The sequence below is a fragment of the Balaenoptera musculus genome, chromosome 10 (assembly GCF_009873245.2).
Source record: "Balaenoptera musculus isolate JJ_BM4_2016_0621 chromosome 10, mBalMus1.pri.v3, whole genome shotgun sequence".
NCBI classification, from domain to species: Eukaryota; Metazoa; Chordata; class Mammalia; order Artiodactyla; family Balaenopteridae; genus Balaenoptera; species Balaenoptera musculus.
The window spans coordinates 79533299-79558022 of NC_045794.1; the positions used below are offsets into that span (position 1 = coordinate 79533299).

The 24724-nt window shown below is 44.7% G+C and overlaps 1 protein-coding gene across 1 annotated transcript in view; it reads left to right on the top strand.

Annotated features, from left to right (window-relative positions):
- ELK3 (ETS transcription factor ELK3) overlaps positions 1 to 24724 on the top strand; it is a 70064-nt gene that overhangs the window by 14458 nt on the left and 30882 nt on the right. The window contains exon 2 of the mRNA XM_036866269.1: positions 16007 to 16215. Within this exon, the coding sequence (XP_036722164.1) occupies positions 16009 to 16215 (207 nt within the window). The 5' untranslated portion in view covers positions 16007 to 16008. The remainder of the gene's footprint in view (positions 1 to 16006; positions 16216 to 24724) is intronic.

Genomic DNA, 24724 nt, shown 5'->3' on the forward strand with positions numbered 1-24724 from the left:
TTTCCTTTAGAATGGGACTCTTTGAGATTTATAAATTACCTTTAGGATTTAAATATATCTTTTTTTCTCTACTAGAGAATGTTAGAGTCTCAGAAAGGGTCCATGGACCAAACACAGGAAGAAGATACTGCCCTGGGGAAGTGTGTGTGTGTGTGTGTGTGTGTGTGTGTGTGTGTGTGTATCCTCTGGGTGTAATTATATGCTTTAGGTTGACCGTATGAGACTGCTGGTATTTGACTGTTTTTGACCCATAAAAACAATTTCATATGGTTGAACCTAATAGTTGCTGATATGGTTAAGAAACATAATTTGAAATAGCATCATAATGAGAGAGATTATAATGAAGAATGATTATATTTTATTTTCATATGTTATTTATCAAAGGCTCAAAAGTCAAAATTCGTCAGGCAGCCTTGGACCACTAATAATCATACTGATATAACTTCTGTTGTGTGCAGTATTATGAAGTAGTCTTGAATTTTCACTGGGGACTTATTAGTAGTTTTATCACATTGAATGTATCATTTTTCTAGCTCCATACTCTTTTGATCCAAATGACTACTGTTAGGAGAATTTGTTCAGTATTTTTTTCCACGTTGAATTCATATGGTTAATTACTCTGGGGAAGAAAAAAAAGTCTCAGTGAGTTTCCTTGGGCAATAAGAGTAGCAGTGTTCTTACAGAAAGCAGAGTTTGGCCGTCGTGTTGAGGGTTAAAACAGAGCTGACACACAAGGCAAAATGAAACCAGAGCTGCAATTACAAAGTGGGACAGATGTAGGAGGCCAGGTTTCCTGTGGCCCATTTTCCAGTTTCCTGCCTGCAACCTGCAGAAGAAGAGGAAGCCAAATGTTACCAAGTATGAGAGCTGAAAGGGGACGTGCTTCAAGCCAGAATTAAGATCCTCACAAACAACACAGACAACAAAAACAGTTGCAAAGAAAGTGAAGGTTCGGGTTTAGTCCAAAAATGTCTGGGAAGGAGCAACCCATCTGTTTAAAGAAAAAGCATTGTCAGCAGAGCCTGTACTTCTCTGTGAGACTCCATGGGGGGACCTGGGGACTGTCTCAGGTTGTAGGAACCTCTGATTTTTTACAGTCCTAATCATCTTTCAAGACGTCTGCTTTTTTTTTTTTTTTTTTTTTTTAAATTTATTTATTTATTTTTGGCTGTGTTGGATCTTCATTTCTGTGCGAGGGCTTTCTCTAGTTGCGGCGAGCGGGGGCCACTCTTCATCGCGGTGCGCGGGCCTCTCACTATCGCGGCCTCTCTTGTTGCGGAGCACAGGCTCCAGATGCGCAGGCTCAGTAGTTGTGGCTCACGGGCCTAGTTGCTCCGTGGCATGTGGGGTCTTCCCAAACCAGGGCTCGAACCCGTGTCCCCTGCATTGGCAGGCGGATTCTCAACCACTGCGCCACCAGGGAAGCCCAAGACGTCTGCTTTTTTAATACCAGTGGTTACCTGGAAAGATTTTCCCTGCAGTGCCCAGGGCTTCTCAGTCTGTTTCCCGGGCATGTTGACATACAGGAGAGGTGGATGCGACGAACTGATTGGCTGTAATGAACTACAGCCCCACTTTGGGAAAGCTGGGTGACCAGTTGGCCGCTTTGATCTAGCAGGCTTGTGTTCCTTTAACTGCTTAATAAAATTATGTCTGATGTTTTCAAGGAAGAGATTAAATGGAGATGTGTACCTATGTGGAGGACTACAGATCGTACACTATTTGTGTGGCTACCTGATTGTGAGTCACGTGGGGAGATGCTGGAGAAGTGGACAAGTCCATCTTTCTCCCAAGGAAAAAAAAGAGAAAACTAAAATTCTACTGTGTCTGGGCGCTTTAGCATGTGACAGAAGAGTCTCTGAAGTCAGATGTTACAGTCCCTACCTTAAAGGTAAAGAAATTGAGATCCCAAGAACTTGAGATTCACGGCACACTTTTTTATTGAATGCCTGTGGTTTTGCCAGGTGCTGTGTTGGAATTGCTGGGTGACACTGATGGAATGATGGCTAACAAGAAATAGCTCCATCTGTGGGAGCCTTGTTGAAAGCTTCATAGAAGGCTCAGATGCAGACAGCATCTAAGCCTTGTTGAAGGCTCACAATGTACAGGGCACTGTGCCCAGCTTCTCCCATACACTGTCTCATTCGAATCGACTTGTTTCTTTCAGGTGCAGAGAAATAGGTGGGTGCTTCTGGGACAGCCATTTATTTTTTTTTTTAAACCCCGTGGACTGATCACCACCTCTTCTTCTGGCCCAGGAAGAACAAACTCAGTACCAGGAACATTAGGAAGTTTTGGGATGTTGCCAAATTAGGGACCCAAGGGGTATCCATGTGAGGCAGCCTTGAGTGAGAAGAGGCCCTTTTCCATCTGCGTGTGGGCCTAGCCTGAAAATGTGGGATAAGATAGGGCTGGATGTGCCATCATGGGGTGGAGGGGAATGGCCTGCATATACAGATGTGGGAGGAAGTAGAATGGCTGGAACGCACTTCCCCAGCTGGCGTTAATGTAGCCATCCAGTTACTTTTCCAAAGGAAATTCACCCATGTAAAAGTCTCCAACAAACCAGTTGAACTGCTTCTCATTTACCCACAGACAGCAGAGTTTCAGAAGGAAGGAGGGGTGGATCATACGCACAGTAAAGGGGCAGATGTTGTTATTACAGTGGCTATCAGTGATTTCCCCGGAAAAATCTTTCTCTGTCCTCAGATAGAAGAGTTATTTGAAAAACCGCATTTGAAAAACATCGTGAACTTTAAAGGGTAAAAAAGTAGGCTGAGCGATGGCTGCTTTCTCTCTTTTCCTGTTCACTCTGCTCTTCAAAGCATAGACAATCTGTAGATGTTCACAGAATGAATGAGAATATAAATATTTTTTAATAGATAAGAGAGCTTTGAGGGACATGAACTTGGCCTCACCGATTAGCATTTTTTTTTTTACATGCAGTGTTTGACAATAATTAAAATGTCTTCTGAAAATAAGTGTTAATAATCTTAGTTTCACCTTCTCAAAAAATAACAAAAAAGACTTCAGTTTGTGCTGCTTAGTTACCAAATATTAATCCTTATTGACTTAGTGCCCTAAAATTATTCTGTGCTGAGTTATCGCAGACCGCAAATAGTACAAATTGTTGTTTTCCAATTCCTTGCCTTAAGTACAAGTAAGGTGTTTTTTTTGGTTGTTTTTAAAAATATTTATTTATTTATTTATTTATTTATTTATTTGGCTGCTTCAGGTCTTAGTTGCGGCACACAGCGTCTTTGTTGCGGCATGGGGGCATCTAGTTCCCTGACCAGGGATCGAACCTGGGAGTGCGATGGTTCCTGACGTTTCTCTTGGACACTGATAACATAACAATACAGAAACTCTTAATAGATGTTGCTCTGGACAGAGGAATTGGACTTCAGAGAATTTTCAGTACTAAGAGTTCAAATCCATACTCACTTCTGTAACCGTGCAGTTTTTAACAAGTAAAAAGACATGAACTTGCAACACCTACTTTGTTTATTTCTTACACAGGAGTTTTTCTCCTTTCCTTGGGCTTTCTCATTTCTGACTAATTGGTGTTTTTAAGTTGGCTAATTTCTCTAGTTCCCACAATATGTAGGATTTATAAAGATAATCTGACCCCCCTCAGGCCCCACCTCAGTGTAACTTAAAAAATGAAACCAGAAGCATGCAAAGAGAAGTGTTAGGTTGCCACGGATATAAAGAAGAGCAAATAAGTGGGTTTTTCAGCTTCTAAGAATGGAAGCAAAAACCTCACGCTTTGCCTACATGGTCTGTGCAGTCCCGTCTCACGTTAGGATGTCTGGCGCCACCTTGTGGCAGATAGAGAGAATGCCTGCCTCCAAGAAGAGGAAAGCAACTTCTATGAGGGAGGAGGAGGCCTGAGAAGCGGCCGGGGCAGGTCTAGGTGTCGGGGGGCTGAAGCTTAAACAATTTGGGGAAATCCTCTTTGTACAGGCCCCCACCAAGTTATAAATACAAAATCCCTGGGGCCCCTAGACTTGTGCAAGGTGGTGGTCCCTGGGGCATTAGGATCTACCATCAGCTTCACTGGGAGCCCTCCTGGCTGCAGGGTGACAAGGTGGTGATGCTGGTGGTCATGGGGCAGGGCTAGCTCCCCTGGCAGCCTGGCCGCTGCTGGAGGCTTGGTGGATTTATGAAGGAGCACAGTAACCTCTGGACTTAGTTGTTGTTGTTGTTTTAATTGAGGTAGAGTTGATTTACAATATTAGTTTCCAGTGTACAACAGAGTGATTCCAAATTTTATAGATTGAACTCCATTTATAGTTATTATAAAACATTGGCTATATTCCCTGTGTTGTTCAATATATCCTTGTAGCTTATTTATTTTATCGATGGTTGTTCAGCAGTTAGTTGTGATTTTGGTGTTTTCGTCAGAGGGGGTGAGCTCACGTCCTTCTACTTTGCCATCTTGTCTCTGCCCCATGCTTATTTATTTTATGCACAGTAGTTTGTACCCTTATCTTGTCCTTCCCCGCTTCCCCCTCCCTCCTGGTAACTACTAGTTTGTTCTCTGTGTGTCTAGGGTGGCCTTTGTTTTTCAGGCACAAGTTGGAGGTTGTCTCTGGGTAGATCGCAGAGCCGTTTCATCCAGGCCCCTACACTGAGCCTTGCTTTGGCCTTTGCCATTGCTGCCCCCCACCCCTGCCCTGCCCAGCCCACTGTGGGGAACATCTGCCTCTGTTCTCTCACCCTTTTCTTTTTTAAGGTGGGAGAATATTCTTCTCTTGCCTTCTGGCCCCCAGAGCCTCAAATGCTCTCCTACCCAAGACTCACTCCTGAGGACACAACTCAGTGAATTGTAAATCTGTACCAGAACCTGGTTTTTAGGACCCAACAGAAGCTAAATGTTAACAAGGAAAGGGGAGAAATTCTGGGCTTGCCCTCTGAACAGCAGCAGTTCCGTAACTCTAGCTTTCAGCTTTTGAAGGAGGGGGTTTGGTCAAATCCTCTCACCCTTTTCAAAATATCCTCACCCTTTTGTTTAAGGCTGTGCTCAAGCTTACTCTTCTAGAAAGCCTTCTCCAGCTAGTCTGATCCTAACCCTGATCCTGATGTGACTTCTATACCCTTGGTAGGAGGCAGTATAAGAGAGTGGCTAAGGGCATGGGCTATGGCCTGTACTAACCTCAGTTTTATTCATTCATTTATTTGACAGATGTTTCTTGAGCACCTACTATGACCTGGCAGTGATCTAAGAGTTAGGGCTGCGTCAGCAAGCAAAACAAAGTTTGGGACTCGTGGAGTCAACATTCAAGAGCAGTGCTTTTCAAACCATCTGTGGAGAAGGACCGGTGTTTTAAATTTCCAGTACATTGTGGACTGATAATTTTGGATAATACCATAAAAATAAATTACTAGGAAAATAAAATTAAAAACAAAGATACCAAAATACAAGCCCCTAGTTTTTATTATAGATTAGGCAGGCGTAAGATTACATTTCAATAAATAAGAATAAACATAATGGGGGAAATAATTACAAAAAGCTACATATTCAGTGAAAATGCATATAAAGGCAATTGTATAGGAGGTCACTATTCATACTGGTAACTTTTGTCGTTCTGTAATTTTAGCCAAAGGAAAAAGTCATAAGTGAAATAGAGATTCCCTGTATTAAATGCCTATAAGCACACTTTAAACAAACACCCTATCTATCAATACTTCACTTTTAATGTAGGAAAGTGTTTAGGTTGACTGATTAATCTAGGTTGGATACAACAGTGCTACTTGCAGGAGACGAGGTATATAAACCATTTCTGTGTTTTGTTTTAATTACACTCGAGAGAAGCCCGTCTCACAGAGGTATGCTGACCAGACAGAAAGAGGAGATTTTTAAACCCATTTCGGCAAACTCAGGATATTCATTTTTTAACTTTCATCTAAAATGCAGCAAGTTTGCTGAATTTTAAACTCCATCTTCATTCCTTCATTAGTTGCCAGTTCCAACAATTTATCCTGTAACATAATACGGTTTAAATTAAATCATCTTTTAATGAAACCAGTGAATTCTAGATTTGTATACACTTTGGGGTTACAGTTGAAAAACTAACCTTGAACATCACACATTTTAGCATGGTCCTTCTTCATGTTTCTGACTAGTCCATAGTTTGTGCTGACCAGACAAGCCTACTGATCACATACTTGGATGTGGTGACAATGACAAATTGCAGTGAAGTCTCTAAATATTTACTCTCAGTTCCTATACTTAACTCATCGTGGACTGGTGACCAACAGTTTGCCCTGATGTTGGCCACACAGAGAGTAGACTGTGCTCTTCCACAGTTGGGCCTCAATTTCCTCATCTGCAAAGAGGGAACAGTAATTTTATTTAACTCGGAGGGCTGTTGTGGGAATTCAGTGAGATAATGCAAAGTGCTTGGTATATGGTAAAGGCTTAATAGATAATACCCAACACGTACAGAGAAAACCAAGAGACGGCTCTTATAATCGGAAAAGACAGATTAATGAATGAATGATAACACTGGAGGACAGACTATGATAAAGTGCTATAAGGACCCCTGGCATGAGTGTGTGTGTGTAAATTATGTCCGTTGGGGAGGACCTTTTGATCTTCTCTGTCCTGCGCGTTGTACTTACTGTTTGAGGCACCTGACTTAGCATGAGGATGGTGACTGCATTTTACTGTCCTCGCCCTGTTTCCGCTCCCGAGGGGTGGAGGGAGCAGCTTTCACTCCTTTTGTGCAGGGTGTTCAGCTCCCCACCACCGCCCCCAGTGGAAGTCTGCCTGGCTTTAGCTAGTTAGTGTGCCCAGAGGATTGGTGGCTGGTACCCTTGACCCGAGGGAGATGCCAAGGCTGTGATAGGGCCACGTGGCCTGACGGCTCTCATATGGGCCAAGAGGTGCACCAGCGATGATGAGAGTAATCAGTATATTCAGTCTATAGCATCCTTCTCTTTGAACCTCCATCCAGAAATTAAAGAATGAATCAATGATACTGTTTGCATTTTTTAAAAACAAGGAGTTGAAAACAGAGAACGAGGGTGGAAAGTAACCGCTCAGAGTCTGCCTAAGTGTCCCTCCCACTCTGTGCCAGTGGCCAAGCTCTACACTTGGGCCACCTCCACCATGACCAGCCCAGGGAATGGACCCAGGTGGGCTCCATCTTCATAAGCAGTGTTGTCATGGCTATCCCTTGGGTTGTCATTTTAGAACACTTCTCTTTCTTCTTTCTGACCCAACAGTTCTCATCTACTTGACTCCCTTCCCCACTCCAGGGGCACAAGATAGATGGGGACAGAACTAGCTCCAAGGGAAGTGTGAGCACTCAAGGGCCATCTTTGCTGGAGTCACAACAACTTGGAGGCCTCAGGCTAAGCATTTTAAACCAGTGTTTCTTAAGCTGAAGGCAGCAAATATGTACTCAGGGATCTGAGTTTTCTGCCAGAATTTTTTAAAAAATCTATTCTTTCATTTTTTAAAAAACTGAAGTATAGTTGATTAACAATGTTGTGTTAGTTTCAGGTGTACAGCAAAGTGATTCAGTTATATATATATATATATTCTTTTTCAGATTCTTTCCCATTGTAGGTTATTACAAGATATATATTTTTAACATCTTTATTGGAGTATAATTGCTTTACAATGGTGTGTTAGTTTCTGCTGTACAACAAAGTGAATCAGTTATACATATACATATATCCCCATATCCCCTCCATCTTGCGTCTCCCTCCCACCCTCCCTATCCCACCCCTCTAGGTGGTCACAAAGCACTGAGCTGATCTCCCTGTGCTATGCGGCTGCTTCCCACTAGCTATCTGTTTTACATTTGGTAGTGTATATATGTCCATGCCACTCTCTCACTTTGTCCCAGCTTACCCTTCCCCCTCCCCCGTGTCCTCAAGTCCATTCTCTATGTCTGTGTCTTTATTCCTGTCCTGCCCCTAGGTTCTTCAGAACCTTTTTTTTAGATTCCATTTATATGTTAGCATACGGCATTTGTTTTTCTCTTTCTGACTTACTTCACTCTGTAAGTGTGAAGTCTAGGTCCATCCACCTCACTACAAATAACTCAATTTCGTTTCTTTTTAAGGCTGAGTAATATTCCATTGTATATATGTGCCACATCTTCTTTATCCATTCATCTGTTGATGGACACTTAGGTTGCTTCCATGTCCTGGCTATTGTTAATAGAGCTGCAATGAACATTGGGGTACATGACTCTTTTTGAATTATGGTTTTCTCAGGGTATAAGCCCAGTAGTGGGATTGCTGGGTAGTATGGTAGCTCTATCTTTAGTTTTTTAAGGAACCTCCATACTGTTCTTTATAGTGGCGGTATCAATTTACATATTACAAGATATTGAACATAGTTCCCTGTGCTATACAGTAGGTCTTTGTTATTTATCTGTTTTATATATAGTAGTGTGTATCTGTTAATGTTCTTTCATTTTTTTGTTTTTTTTTTTTGAATTTTTGAATTTTATTTATTTTTTTATACATCAGGTTCTTATTAGTCATCAGTTTTATACACATCAGTGTTTACATGTCAATCCCAATTGCCCAATTCATCACACCACCACCCCCCTGCCGCTTTCCCCCTTGGTGTCCATATGTTTGTTCTCTACATCTGTGTCTCAATTTCTGCCCTGTAAACCGGTTCATCTGTACCATTTTTCTAGGTTCCACATATATGCGTTAATATACGATATCTGTTTTTCTCTTTCTCACTAACTTCACTCTGTATGACAGTCTCTAGATTTATCCACAGCTCTACAAATGACCCAGTTTTGTTCCTCTTTATGGCTGAGTGATATTCCATTGTATATATGTACCACATCTTCTTTATCCATTCATCTGTCGATGGGCATTTAGGTTCTTCCATGACCTGGCTATTGTAAATAGTGCTGCAATGAACATTGGGGTGCATGTGTCTTTTTGAATTATGGTTTTCTCAGGGTATATGCCCAGTAGTGGGACTGCTGGGTCGTATGGTAGTTCTATTTTTAGTTTTTTAAGGAACCTCCATACTGTTCTCCATAGTGGCTGTATCAATTTACATATTACAAGATATTGAATATAGTTCCCTGTGCTATACAGTAGGTCTTTGTTATTTATCTATTTTATATGTAGTAGTGTGTATCTGTTAATGTTCTTTCATTTTTTGATGATAGTCTTTAAAAAAAAAACTCACATAAACATATTCCAGGTCACCTTATAAACAATAGTCACCAAATAGCTGAAGATTCTCCCTGGATTTCAGTGCCTGTATTGGAGTTGTTGCCTAATGAACAAAGAACCAACGTGGATACAGTAGCTAAATGATGCCTTTGAGCTAGGTGAAGGCCAAACATCCTCACAACGTGTTCTACGCAGAGGTTTCCCTGTTGCTTAAAAAATAATAGTAAACATTTGAATAACACTTATTATGTACCAGGTGTAGTTCAAGTGCATTCTTAGTAACTGATGTAATCCTTGCACCCACCCTGTAAAGGAAATACTTTTATTATCATCATCCCCATTTTCCTTATGGGGATATTGAGGCGCAGAAGGGTTAAGTAACTTACCCAAAGTCCCACAGGCAGACAGGACTGGTATTTGCATTTGAACCCAGAGAGTCTGGCTCTGAATCTGCTTTACCCATTATGTAACCTTCCAAGTAGACCGAAGTGGTTCACCCTCTCGCCTGCTGCAAGCTGTAGAAAATAATTGTGCTTCCATGAAAAACTGCATTATCTAGTCTCTAGAGAAAAACCCCTTTGGATGATGTGATTCTGGTTTTGTGGAAGCTATTTTACAATCCTGTTAATTGTAGATAACTGATAGCAAAATAATTATTGTCTATAGATATGCAAATTCTATTCTGTCTTATAGTGTTCAGTTGATTCCTCTCTCACCCCTATTTGTACATTCATTTCAATATTCCTAATTTATAAATGCCTTTATTATTCAGATTCTCTTTTGAACTCGTTAGAACATCTGCCAAGTTCCTGCTTGACTGATGAGTGAAATAAAATCTTTAACATGTCTTCATTTTATATCTGTAGGAGAGCCATGATTTCACCCATTTTGAAAATTATTTTTTAACAAAGGTATTTCTCAACTCTTAGTTTCTCAGTGAGGCCTTCCATGACCTTCTGCTCATATACCCCAGGCTCCCACCCCCTTATCCTGCTCTGGTTGCATTTCCCCATAACACTATCCTTCCAACATACTATGTATTTTAATAGTCATATGTTTGTTGTTTATGGCCTGTCTTCTCCCTTTGGAATGTAAGCTCCATGAGGACAGAGGTCTTCATCTCCTTTGTTCTCTGATGTGTCCCGAATACCCAGAGGGTGTCTTGGCATAAAATGGACACTCAAAAAAAAATTGAAAAAAGTAGAGAGAGAATTGGGTCTCTCTCCTCTTTGTAGGGTATAATCATATAAACACATCTTACTCAAAATAACTTACATTGCCATAACCTTTTTGTTGGTTGCCTTTCAACAAAACATCATGTGTCATATACAAAATTAATTGTTAATTTGAATAGGGTGGGAGCAACCTATTTTATTTGTGAATTTCATCTGGCTGTATAAGAACTATAAACCTTGAGGTGCTTATATCCATTTTTCTTCTTTATATTGAAGGGAGACTATAATAAAAAAATTTAGTGAAAATGATTTGTCAACATGGCAACATAATACACATACCTCTTGCTCCTTTAAAAGGAGGTGTGTGTATTATTCAGATTTGACAAACTGTTTAATTTTTAATTTTTTTTTTTTTTTTTAATTTTTTTTTTTTTTTTTTTTTTTTATTTATCTATTTATGGCTGTGTTGGGTCTTTCGTTTCTGTGCGAGGGCTTTCTCTAGTTGTGGCAAGCGGGGGCCACTCCTCATCGCGGTGCGCGGTCCTCTCACTGTCGCGGCCTCTCTTGTTGCGGAGCACAGGCTCCAGACGCGCAGGCTCAGTAATTGTGGCTCACGGGCCCAGTTGCCCCGCGGCATGTGGGATCTTCCCAGACCAGGGCTCGAACCCGTGTCCCCTGCATTGGCAGGCAGATTCTCAACCACTGCGCCACCAGGGAAGCCCCAACAAACTGTTTAAAATGATCTGTGCTCCACAGCGGCAAGATCTAGGCTATAAATTACAAAGGAAAAGGAACAGTTGGGGCAAATAGCAGGTAGCTTTGTTCTCTGGAGAGGCCTGGATGAGATCTTGCCAGCTGCTGTGACTGTGGTCTTGGGTTAGTTCCAACAGAAGTGGTGAGAGAGAGACCATCCACGGCAGGCGGCGGGATTGAGGGTGTAGTCAGCGGGGTACAGAATATATCTAATGCGGAAGGACACCTCTTCCTGTAAGAGCAGTGATGCTTTAGAAGTGGATCCTCCTAAATGTAAAAGTGCAGAGTTTGATTTTGCATTAAGAATGGCATTACAAGCACTATGGAATTTAAAGAATCAATCAATAAAAAGAAATGAAAAATGAAAAAAAAATAAGAATAGAATCATGTGCTTTCCATGAAATTAAAAATAATTTAAAAATCATCAGTTGATGGTTTTGCAGCTATCATATCATTTCATGAGATTTTAAGATTTCAAAGGATCATGTGTTCATATTGAAAATTAAATTTTATCAACCCTAAAAAAAAAAAAAAAGAATGGCATTACAATACCTGATAAAATTTCATCCATTCAAAATAAGGTCTGGGGGAAAAAAAAAAGCAGCATTTTCTAGGTAGCCAAAAATTTGATTTGGAAAATTTTTTTTGATTAATAGCATTTCTTTTATGTATTCTATGTATTTTAAGTGGAGATTTGAGGGAAATCGGCTCAATGAGGCTAGGCTGATGAAACATTTTAACTTAAAGCAGACCCCCGTTTGTATAATAATATATCAAACATAAATCTCAAGTATCAACACTTTCTTGAACTTTTTTAATAAGAGCCACAGGATGTTGTTTGAATTACACACATTCCTTATAATGACAGCCAGATAAATTGGACTTGATTATACCCACATGTTAAGATATAGGACTTTATTAAGGATTCTAGGCATCAAGGAATTAATTTTTTTTTAAAATACTCGATTTTTCTTTCTGGTGAGAGAACTCTTCATTTGGATGGATTTGCTAATATGTGTTGGTGGTTACAAGGGAGACTGTATTCCTCAGTCACGATGTTAGACTCTTTTTCTTTGCCAACGTCCGGAAGGGGGCAAAGTTTGTAGCTGGCAGAGGTGTGTCACAGAACGTGAAGCATGATTGTATGTGAAGACAACTGTGTAAATGATGAAACTTAATCATAGTTAAAATAAGTTAAGGTGGGAACTAAAATCAAAGAAACAGTGAGTACCCTTGATGGCAGGAACCACAGCAGTGACGTCAGCTGGTGACCCATCCCCCCTCTGCCCTCCTGTTTCCCTCCCTCCCCGTGTCCCCACTCCCCCACGTACACTCGCCCATTTCCATCACACCACTGGCTCCGGCCAGAGAGGATGGGGGCATCCAGAGCCGCCCTGGGGGCCCACTGTCTCCCAGAATGACTTCTGCCGAGAGTAGAAGGGGATGACAGATGTTTGTAGATGCAGTACGCTCACAGGGAAATATTTTTGAGACTCATCTCTGAGTAATGTGTGGCTGGATTTCTAACAGTAAAGATTTGTGTGACTGCACACCCATTGAAACTGGTGGACCCGCCGGGGTGGAGGAGTGGCTGAAGAGCTGGAAAAGGAGAATGAGGCCCTCAGCACCGGGCTTGACGTGCTTTAGGCAGAGGTGGCTTGATGCCTTAGTCACCTCCAGTGCAGCCCTGTTACTCACATCCACCCTCTGAGGGATCCTCCCATCCGCAGCCGTAGCCTGGCTCTGACACCTTGGTGTGGGAGAGTGAGGGGGTGAAGGGGTTGTTCCTCAGCCCACCCAGCCTCACCAAAGCTCTGAATTTGTCAGGGCAGCTCTGTGATTCCTAGTTCTCAGCTCGTGCCTCCCCTCAGCCCAGTTCCTTTATTCCAGAAATCTGGGAGGGCCCTGATGAGGGGGTCCACATCCCCACCATTTGCTCCTCTGCCTTTTCACTTTCTACTCTTTTATGTCTCCCTTTTCTTTCCCTCTTTCCTCCTTCTGCCTTTGCCGTAGGCCATGGCCATAGCACTCATGGTCATTTTTGTGGCCCACTCGTAACCCTCTGAGTAAAGACGTGATCGGGCAATCCCCCTACATAGCATGCTTTCTCGTGTCTAGACACACCTCATGATTGTGAATGTAAGTTTACAGTGTAGAGATATTGCACCCCAGCAAAGAGAGAATTATTTTAGACCAAGACGTCGGGCACTGTAATTGTCAACTCTTGCTACAATGGTGCCGCATAACAAACAGCCCCGGGAGTCACTGGCAAACAGCAGTATTTATTTTCCTCATTGGTTAGCCTCAGGGATGCTGCTTCAGACTGTGGGTTGTGGGACTTGGCTCCAGGCTTTGGGTTGAGCTCTGGTTGGCTCCACGTGCCTTTCATTTTTGGGCAGCAGCTTCATGGCAGTAACAGGAGCACAAGAGGAAAAGTGCAAACATGGGATGCCTCTTAGACCTCAGCTGAGAATTGGCACATTGTCATTTCTACTCGTCATTCTATTGGCCAAATCAAATCACGTGGCCAAGCCCAAATTTCAGTGGGATGGGAAGAAAGTACTCCACCCGCTCTGGGGCACTGCTTTGTGGTCACTTGAAAGGGAGAAGGAGTGAAGGATGGAGAACATTTATCCAGTCTACCATACAGGTCCTCATCATTTATGCCCGAGGCACATGGCTCTGATACACGGGCTTGGAACGCCACGGAAAGGGATTGCAGGAAGCACAAGAAGCTCTGAGGAGTCCTGGTTGGTAGAAGCACTAAGTGTAAAACAGATGGAGATGTTTACGTTGTCCTCCTGTCCCATCTGGAGCAGGATGGCTCGTGTCAATTAAAGGTGGGGGAGGTGCAGATGGCTGACCACTATCCTACCTGGCATCTGAGCCACAGACCCAGAAATCCTTTCTGTCCAGACCTCTAAACCCACTGGCAGCCTTCTGCCCTTTAAAATTTTTAAGATATTTGAAAGCTTACTGTCTGAAGTGTTTGGCCGAGAACACACCAAAGAGTTTGAGACAACTGTTAACAATTCTTGGTGCCAATGATGAGAAGAAAGTTGTGGCTCGTCCTCAAATAATCGGAAGCTCATATTAGGAGTTGGAGCTGACAGGCTGCTGCGGATGCACCACCGCGGTTGCGCTTACGAGACTCATGAGATGCAAAGGCGGTTTTGATCTAACAATGAAACGACTTACTGTCTTACAGACTGAGTGGCCATTATGGTGAAGATTGATTTCTGTAGAGAATACCTCCTTTAAAGAGCCATAAATAAAGTACCCTGTGGGTATTTGAAGAACATTCCTAATCTGCTTCCCTTTAACTGAGAAACCCACGTTGCTCAGGGAAACAATAAAATGTATTCTTTTGGCAAAACATGTGAAAGGAAATAAGGAAATGAATACTTATTGGAGGGCTAGGTATTTTCACATCCATCCCCGTGTGGAAAGGAAGAAAAATGATTTGTCAGTCTGAAAGCTTCCCCTTTAAGAGAAATGCAGGAGAGGTGTGGAGTTGACAAAAATATTGGTACAAATAACACTCCCTAAGGCTGTTATTCTGGCTTCCGGGTCTCCCAGAGTCGTGCATCTTTCTCAGTGCTCCCTTGTTCCCATCACCTGGCTACCTCCTGGGGATTCAGAGTTTCCTCTTTGCATAATAGGGGATGATCCCAAGTTCTCTCTGGCTTTGTCCCCACCTCACAACTGGCCTTTGAAGCTTCCATCTGTGCCAGAAGGCAATTTTCCACCCTATGGTCATCCCTGGCTCCCTCAGCCCAGCACTGGACTCTTACCCCCATTTTTCCCAGATCAAAACCCAGGGCACTTCACGTGTCCAATCATGACAGTCGATCTGTGGTGAAGCTTTTGAGGCCAGCGCAACTGCCTCTTCTTTCCTTATGTATGAATGTTGATAAGACAAACAGTTGTTATTACTGTTGTTGTTATTATTTTTAGAATCAGTACCCATTGCCATGAAAGTCCTCAGATGTCTGAAGTTGGTAACTCCCTGGGAGAGTGGGGAAAAATTTCCTCAAGAAGGTCCCATATAAGCTGGGTCATGATGGATGAGTAGGAGTTCACCAGGCTCCAAAGCTAGGGAACAGTGTTTTAGGCAGAAGGAACAGCACCTACAAAGTCCACACCAGAGTCAAGGGAAAAAGATAAGATTTTATAGGCTTTCCTCTCACAGTGGAGAAAAAAGTGCTTTTCCCATGTCTGTGCTTGTGACACATGGGGTTTTTATCTGCCACATGACAAGTGCCTGGGAAAGAGAACGACTCTTCAAGTGGCAGTGACCCATTCCTCAGGTCTATAAACATGTATCAGTCAGGCGCACGCTACACTCGGGCATTGGGCTGGGTTATCAGAGTGCTGGGAATGCAAAGAGTAATCCAACAAAGTCCCTTCCTCATGAAGCTCCCCATGTGGTCACACTGATGGAAATACCCCAGGCCCCACATAAATGCACTTATCACGGGGTCTGGCGTTTCACACAGATAATGGCCTAGAGGCTGAGCAGCAAAGGAGTTGATAGGATGGGCGGGAGCATGTTAATCATTGTGGGCATTAACAATGATTAACATGGGGGAGAGTTTGTATGAGGACTGATTCTAGGAATGGGCAGTTCATGAATCATTTTTTCACATTATTCTCAATGCAACCCCGTCACCTGCCGGGATGTGTGTGGCGAATACGAAGGTCACAGGGCTTCCCTGTATTTCTGAATTGTGGCTCTTTACAAAAATGCAGCCAGAAGGCACCTGATTCAGAGTGGCCTGTTGGGATGGAAATGAAAGCAACTTTTGATTAGGTTCACTGGGGGCAGGGGGAGGTGCTGAGGTGCCCACCCTGAGCCCCCGATCCCCCCAGACCTGGCACCTGCACTGACGCGGCCCCTCCCTCCTCAGGTATGGAGAGTGCAATCACGCTGTGGCAGTTCCTGTTGCAGTTGCTGCTGGACCAGAAACACGAGCACCTGATCTGCTGGACCTCCAACGATGGTGAGTTCAAGCTCCTCAAAGCAGAAGAAGTGGCCAAGCTGTGGGGACTCCGGAAAAACAAAACAAACATGAACTACGACAAGCTGAGCAGAGCCCTGCGATACTATTATGACAAGGTAAGCCCTTGCCCTTACGGGAGGCTGTCACGGGGCGGGAGCCACCTTCACAATCCATCCATGGAAGTGGAAAGTAGGGTACCATAACGCTAGTGGCAAATAGAGGCAATTTATGCAGGTTTTGTTGTTGTTGTTTTATAAGAAAAACTATGCCATAGGGGTTTTTTTTTTTAATTTTTATTTATTATTTATTTATTATGTTTATTTTTGGCCGTGTTGGGTCTTCGTTTCTGTGTGAGGGCTTTCTCCAGTTGCGGCGAGTGGGAGCCACTCTTCATCGCGGTGCGCGGGCCTCTCACTATCGCGGCCTCTCTTGTTGCGGAGCAGAGGCTCCAGACGCTCAGCCTCAGTAGTTGTGGCTCACGGGCCCAGTCGCTCCGCGGCATGTGGGATCCTCCCAGACCAGGGCTCAAACCCGTGTCCCCTGCATTGGCAGGCAGACTCTCAACCACTGCGCCACCAGGGAAGCCCTGCCATAGGGTTTTGTTTTTTTTTTTCTGGAAGCCCTTAAGATGTTACCGTGGGTCAAATTTTGTTCCCTCTGCACTTTCTTCTGTGTTGCTGCAGGATTTTGCTAGTAACAACAGAAATTAGATGTGGAAGGTTCTGGGGCCTCCCTCATGGGTAGTTGCTTGAGTGACAGAATGAATGTGACAATCTAGAAAGTCTGTCTGGTTTGTGATTCACTCAAACAGGCTTTGTGGGAGTTGGGGGGATGGCACCTGGGGCAGTTTATTTAACATTTGGGCACCTGCTATCCTCACGTGTAAAATGGGGCTCATAATAGTGTGGGCTCAGGATTGCCGAGAAGAACGAAACAAGCCAACACACGTTAAGCAGTTAGAACAATGCTTGGTACCTGGGGATCGCGACTTCGTGGGAAACTTCCCTAATTAAAAGAAAAACCATTCTCATTTTTAAGTCATAGAGTTAAGTCAGAGTGCTTTGTTAATGATAACACAGCATAGTTTCCAAAGCCAGGACTGCTGGGGTGAGTAGTAATGCATTTCTGGAAAAGCAGTTGATGTGCCTGGTCGGGCAAAATTATTGCTCTTTAGGGGTAATCATTTCAGGCCTGTAATTGTTGACCATTTCTGTGTGGATCTGTTGTTGCTGAATATTTAGCCTCATAGAGATAAAGATTTGGAGTCCTAATAAGTATAAGCTTTTGTTCTGGTTTTACTCTTCTTGTTGAAAGGTGAATTAAAAACGGATTTAAATATTAGTTCCTGATCTATGTTTGGTGCCTTCCTCCTGCGAACCTCTTTGGAATTCAGGACAGAGGATTGCACATTGCAGGAAGTGGGAGCATCATTAATTATAAAGTGTTCCTTTGTATGATCGTAATTGCATATGATTGTCATTGAAATGTTAAATGTGCTTCTCTTTAATGTAGCAATTAATTAATGCTGGCTTAATGCAGAGTCTTACCAAGATGTAAAAGCACTTCTCACAAATTGCACTGTCTGAAAGCCTTGCAGATGGTTTGTTGCTTTGCGTTTTTTCCCCCAGGTTCTAAGTTACACAATGGGAATTGGGGCCCTCTGAAGGACAACAGTCATCTTGCTGGCTGGCAGGGTGCCTAAAGAGCATGGCTTTGAGACTGACCCAAAAAAAAAAAGGAATTTTAAATCAAAGTGTCACAGAAAAGGAATTTGGTGTCTGTGACTCGGTTTCACCTTTTCACGTGGCCCAGGCATTGGGGCTGAGGATTGTGTATCTTCAGCACAAAGAGGGATCATGGGCTGAAGATGACTCCCCAAAAGACAGGCAGAGCTGTGCTGTTCAGACTACATCTCATCTCCCTTGGGCAGATTCTGAAAATCTCAAGGGAAAGCAGTTTCAGAGCCTTCAATCACCCACCATGTTCTGGTACTTTCTGTGTCTAAGGGACTGTGTGCCGAGCACTTCCTACCCCTGGTCTCCTTTAAACTCTCACAGCCCCCTGAGACAATCCTGCTGGCATCTCCTCCTTTTACAGATAAGAACGTAGGGGCGTTTGATGGAAACCTTGCCCAAGCTCCTGCAGCCAGGAAGTGGTAGAGCCAGGATGCCCACATTCTTGGCCAGAAGGCCTGTGCCCTGCCTTCTGGGCTGTTCATTTCCTTTGCCTCTGAATGCCTGAGTTCCAGGTAGGCAATCAGGCAGCACAAAGGGTATTGCAACCTTAGAAATTTGTATTTACTGTGAAGCCCCAGGTCCAAGTGGCCAGTGTGGCCTGCTCACCCCATGTGTCCCTTTCCTCTCCTGCTGGGGCTGAGCTAAGGTCTGGCCACGTGACCCTTGTGCAGCCAGCTGGCCGTGACAGTGAGGGCAGGAGTGGCTCTTGTCTAGGGTGTCGTGCAAGCTTGGCCACCGGGAGAAGACGCCCTTCGTCCTTCCTTGGAAACGTGTACACCGTACGCATGCACGTACACATGGCCATTTGAATCTTTCTCATGAAACCTTGTCAAGTGATGAGTAAGCGTGGTCATTAGACACCGAATATAGTTGTATGTGAAAAGAAGAGGAGGGAGGAGAGGGGGAGGAGGATGAAGGAGAAGAGAGGAGTCGGGCAAGAGCGAGGGGAGAGGACGAACAAAAAGCGGGGAGAAAGAGGGAGGGGGAGAAACGGTGAAGGAGGGTTAAACAATTGTATGTTACATTTTGTGATGAACACTCACTTTTTTCAGTTTTGCCAGCGTTGCTCTCGGACTGTATGTGTAAGTTGAATGGTGTGAAATTGCCAATATCTGACCCACAAAAACGGCAGTCTTAAATGGTTTGGTCTCTCACTGGAGAGACAGATTCGAGGAAGGTCTTTGTGAGTGTGGAGCCCCTGGCCACATGGGCACCCCTTGCTGTGCCCCGTCCTGCACTGCACGTGCTTCTCACGGTCACCCAGCCCTCCTGTGACCCTGTCTGCCTTTCAGTGTCATCTTCAGTCCCCTTCTCTCCCGTCCCCCACCCCTCCTTCCCCCCTCCGCCCCTCCCCCCCCTTTGACACTTAGCCAGAACCTGCTCTGCACGTGGCATAAATTCAGTGACTCTCTACCTTGACAGCTGCGTCTTTGTCCCTGTTGTGTTTCCTCTTTTCGGCTTGCTATCATCTCTTCACTGTTGGCTGAAACTGCACATCCCTTGGTCTGTCCTAATAGGGACGTTTCCTGCCAGAGTAGGTAGGCATGAGGATATCATTATTTTTATATGTTACATGTCATATTTTTAGCTCATTCCAGAATATTTAGAAATGGGCAGAGAAAAAAAAAAGTGGAAAATGTGTGCAAAACTTTGCAGAAGGCATCAGAGAACAATGTATGGGCTAATGGTATCAGGTTGGGGCTGAGGTGCTTTAATCATTGTTCCTTAAAATATCCCTCCCTCTCCTCCGAGGGGCATATGATCACAGTGAGAAGTATGATAATAGCATGAACTCTGGGCTGCATAGTCTGGATTTGAATCCAGCTCCATGACTGTGAGTGCTTTGCCTAATCTCTCCTGGTCTCAGCTTCCTTTTCTATAAAACGGGTGTAAGAGTAGAGTCTACGTCAGAGGGTTATGGTGGGGATTAGCTGAGTTAACACGTGGTCAGGGCTGAGAGCAGTGCCCAAACACGTTAAGTGCTGCAAGTGTTAGCCAGAGTAATAACACAGAGGATAGTTTCCTTATCGCTAATTTGAAAAATTCAGGCAGGTACCAAGAAGAAAGTTAGGACCTTTGTGCCAGCATCCTACACACAGGGAGGGGGCATCAGATCCTGGGTGTTAACGGCTCTTCTCACTTGTGAGCACTCAGGAGTGCTTTGTGGTGCTTTTTAATGATATCTATTTTGGGTGTTTTGAAAATTCAACTTTCAAAGATGCTTTCATATTTAAATGACACTTCCTGCCCCTCTGAATCAAACACCTCCCTGTTTGATTCCCCTGTGCTCCCTTTGCGGTCAGTGCTGTCCAGGGTAAGGTCCTGCTGTGCCTCCTTCCCTGAGTCTCAGATCCCCAATGGGGGAGTGGGCACCGAATAGCACCTTCCTCCGTGGGATTGTGTAAGGAGTACGTGTGACCGTGTGCACGAGGCGCTCAGCACCTGGTAAGGACACGCAGCAAATGCCGGTCGATTCTGATATCCGCGTTTGCAAGACTTACTGCCTGGCGGTACAGTCGTGTCTATGGCCGTCATCCTTCCAAAGCCATCTTCACCATGGGCTCCGGGCTTAGCCACTTTCGTCACTCTGGTACTGTGCGCAGGGTCTGGCACATGTTAGGGGCTCAGTAAATACTGGAAGCAGATGAATGAGCAAACGGATAACATAATGAAGTGGCCGCCACCCAAATTCAAATCACTTCTATCATGAAAGCTGTCGCTAAATAGGCGTTAAACAACAAAAACTTACTGCCTCTGGGTTATTGTACTGTATTAATTATCTAGGGCTGCTGTAACAAATTACCACAAAGTGGGAAGCTTAAAACAACAGAAGTTTATTCTCTCACAGTTCTTGAGGCTAGAAGTTGAAATCAAGGTGTCCGCAGGGCCACATTCCTTCTGAGACTCTGGGTAGAATCCTTCCTTGCCTCTTCCCAGCTGCCGGTGGTCGTCATCCATCCTTGGTGTTCGTTGGCTTGTAGCTCCGATCTCTGCCTCTGCCATCCAATGGTGGTCCCTGTGTGTCTTTGTGTCCAAATTTCCCTCTTGAAAGGACGCTAGGTCTATTGAATTGCAGTCCAAGCTCATGACCTCATCTTAACTCACTTACGTCTGCAAGGTCACATTCACAGGTACTGGGACTAGGGTTTCACCCTACCTTTTTGGGGAACACACTTCAACCCATAAAATGTATATATATTTCTGACACTCCTGGGCTTACATTTAGATTCTCAAAATTACACACCAAGGGAGAGCTTTGGATTCAACGAATCCTAAAGGAAAACTGCTCCCCGTGACATGGACAGCAGCTAGATTCAACTGCAGGTGTGAAATTAGACTCTATGACAGGCACGTCCCAGTGTACCCACTGTGGGCCGGGTGCCGCGCTGGGTCCCCTGGGGTGGAAGCAGAAGTCAAGAAGATGAGCCCTGCCTTAGAGGGTTTCAGAGTCTAGAAATTCAGCGGTTCCCTGCTCAGCAAATGAATTTAATACATGGCATAGACCGGGAGAAAAGCCGACCGACCCCGATGGCTCCATCCCTGGATTAGCAATGGCTAAGGTCTGGTGTTGGTCGCTGAGGCTCCTTACCCGACCTGCGTTTCTGTGGATTGCCCATTTCTCATGCTTGAGGGAAGGCTGGGGAGGTAGGGTTTTGCAGCCAAGCACTGCCGAGGACCTGCTGCCCCTCTCAGAGCTTTGAAGAGGCGGCTGGGCAGACCCAACTTGAACTCCAAGAAAGGAGTGATGCCCAGACTAGGACGCAGCATATTTTATTCCTCAGACATGGACGGGAGGCCCCTTTTCAGCTTGGAAACATGCAGGTAATGGGAGGACGCCTGTGTCTGAGCCCATGAAGGGCAGAAACCAGAGCTGACAGAGACCTAACGGGAACATTCAGTTCGTGCCTGGGTATTTCACCGTCACCCTCTGCCAGCTTGTTTCCCTCCGTCTTGCTGTAAGCCTTCAGAGGTGGATTGGTTCATGGTAGTTCTGGCGGCTCACATGGGGTAGGGCTTTTTTCCTCTTCTTAGTTTTAAACTGAGTCTTCCAGAAGGTACTCTTACAGCCTGATGTAATAATAAGGATCTCTTACAGAGATTTTATTTATTAAAAAGTTGAACAACTCTTAATAACCTCAGGCAGACTTGGTTTTTAAATCTCTTGTCCTGGGGTGGGGAAGAGAGGGCTCTGCACCCAGCGCACAGCCCTCACTGGTCCTGACGCCTGCCCACACCCAAGTGTGACGAGCACGGGGGACGGCTGGCATTCACAGCGTTTATTCTCTTCTTGAACAACTTCTGGGTGGTTTTTAATTATGCAGGCATACCTTGTTTTATTGCGCTTTGCAGATAACTGCATTTTTTACAAATTGAAAGTTTGTGGCAACCGTGTGTGGAGCAAGTTGTAATTCTCACAGTATTTCAGACTTTTTCATTAGTATTATGTTTGTTACAGTGATCTGTGATCAGTGATCTTCGATGTTACTATTTCAAAAAGATTGACTTGCTGAAGGCTCAGATGGCAGTTAGCATTTTTTAATCAATAAAGTATTTTTTAATTAAGGTATGTACTCTTTTTTTAGATATAATGCTCTTGCACACTTAATAGACTACAGTACAGTGTAAACATAACGTTTATATGTACTGTGGAACCAAAAACTTTGTGTCTTACTTTACTGCAATAGTTGCTTTATTGGATAGTCGCTTTATTGCAGTGATCTGGAACCGAACCTGCAGTTATCTCCGAGATACTCCTGTACATCCGTCTCCAGGTGACATGACCTCTTTCTCTCACCTCTGCCTATTCTTCTGTGGTTCAGTCATTCCTTTGAAAACATACCACCTCCCCGTGAGTGGCTTAGCAGCTGGCTGGGGAGACAAACGTGCAAACCAATTATAATAGTGACATCTTGTAAAGCGCTGGCTTGGCCATGATTCCAGTGTCTATCTTCCAGGAGAGATGGGGAGAGAAGTAAAGGCAGAGACAAAGTTACCAGAGGTCAAGACATCTGACCCAGGTCTTCAGGAATAAGAATGCATTTACCAGGCTGACAAAAGTTGGGAACGGATTTACTGAGAAAGGGAACAGCATGTGCAAAGGCCAGGAGGTGTGAAAGAGTTGGAGTGTTTATTTAGGGAACGAGGGAGGGATGAGGTTGGAAGAGTGAGCGGGGGATGGAGGATGGAGAGTATTGTGCTAAAGAGTTGGAACTTGATGTCAAGGGCAATGGAGAAGCCACTACAGGGCTGTCAGCAAGAGTGCCGTGGTCAGGTTTGCATTTTAGAAATGCAGATCTTTGTCTCCTCTTACTCTTAGTGACATTGATGGTGCCACAGTCCAACCCCACAGCCCTGATCTTTTTGGCTGGTTAGCACAAATCGATTGCTGTCTGCGGGCTGAGCTAGTGCTGTCACAGCTTCAGCGTCAGGCCTGCCCGCCCCGCTCTAGAACTGCCCGAGAGGGAGGGGGAGAGAAGGGAAATGGTGGCGTCTGCCTCTTGCAAACACCGGCCAACTGACTTCTGCTCAAGGGAGCCCAAGCCATGACTCTCTGTGTTGCTGCCGAAGGAGACCTGGAAGCTTACACAATCCTTCATCCTTTTCTGTCCAACAGAGCTTTTGTCCTTGTTATTGTTGGCGGTGAACATTCATCCCAGGGGGAGGCTGAAAGCTTTGCCAGCTCCCTTCTCATCAGGAGATTGAAATGGTGATATGATGAAAAATCCTCCCGTCTCCACAGCAACCTCCCGGCTTATCCTCACGATGTGCCGAGCGGTCTTTACTTAATTGGAAGGGTTTTAGGGGAGAACAGTCAAGACAGAGTCATTGGCAACATATTCCTGGAAGCGGAACGCATCACCTTCTTAACTTAATTGGATAATTCATTTTAAATTGGGTGTGCAATCACGACAGGAAAATGTTCGTGTTAATAATACATATCTGAGCTCAACTGCCTGCACCAAGAAGCCTGGCCCTGGCAGAATTCTTTAATTCCCCCAAATAAATTTTGTGAAGATAATATGATGTACTGTCTGTCAGAGTGGAGAGAGAACAAAAGTCCAGCGAGCATTTATATCCTGGAACTTTCTAGAACACCTTGGTTGGTTGCAGAATGGCACAGGAGACCCATCTATCCTGGACTCCATTCGGGGGTCTTTTGTATGTCAAAGGCGCCCTCTGTGCTCAGCCCTGGGTCTGAGCGTTGAGGGCCTGGCGTGTTTTGTTGGGTGTCTTTTTTTCTTCTGTGTCCTGTCAGCCGCTTGGACGGTTTGGAGTACAACAGATGGCAACTGGGCTTTGCCTGGGGGGCCGAGGGGTTAACCAGGGCCTCTCTGCAAGCTGTTGGTCCTGGATGCAGCCTGGAGACCTGTGGGGTAGCTGCTGGCCTCGTGGAGGGCTTCCAGCCCGGCCGCATTGCCCCGGGAGAGAGCAGCTGGCATGAGAGAGCCAGGCTGCAGGGGGGACCCTGCGTGTTGATTGGGGGTGTCGCCTGTCTTGCACAAGCTTCCAAGCCAGCTTCCTTGTGGCACTCAGTGTTCCCCCAAATAGGGCTGTTGCTAAGAAACACCCAGAGTCTTGGGAATAACTTCAGTGCTGTGTTGAGCAGGCTGCTGTGCTTGGCAGCCCGGCCGAATCCCCTTACGTCAGGCCGTTACCCAAGCCCACGCCAGTTTGCCAGCATGAGCCGTCCCGCTTCTGGGCTTCTAGCTGCAGGAAAATTTAGTGGCTGTGTAGACAAACTGACAAAATCCCTAACGCTCACAGCATGCTGCCCGCCACCCACCATCCACCCACCAGGCCCAGCTGCTCCTCTGAGCGGCCTCCTCCCCATCTCCTGCCTGGGCTCCAGCAACAGTTTATCTCAGTTCCTACCCCAAATTTGTGACAG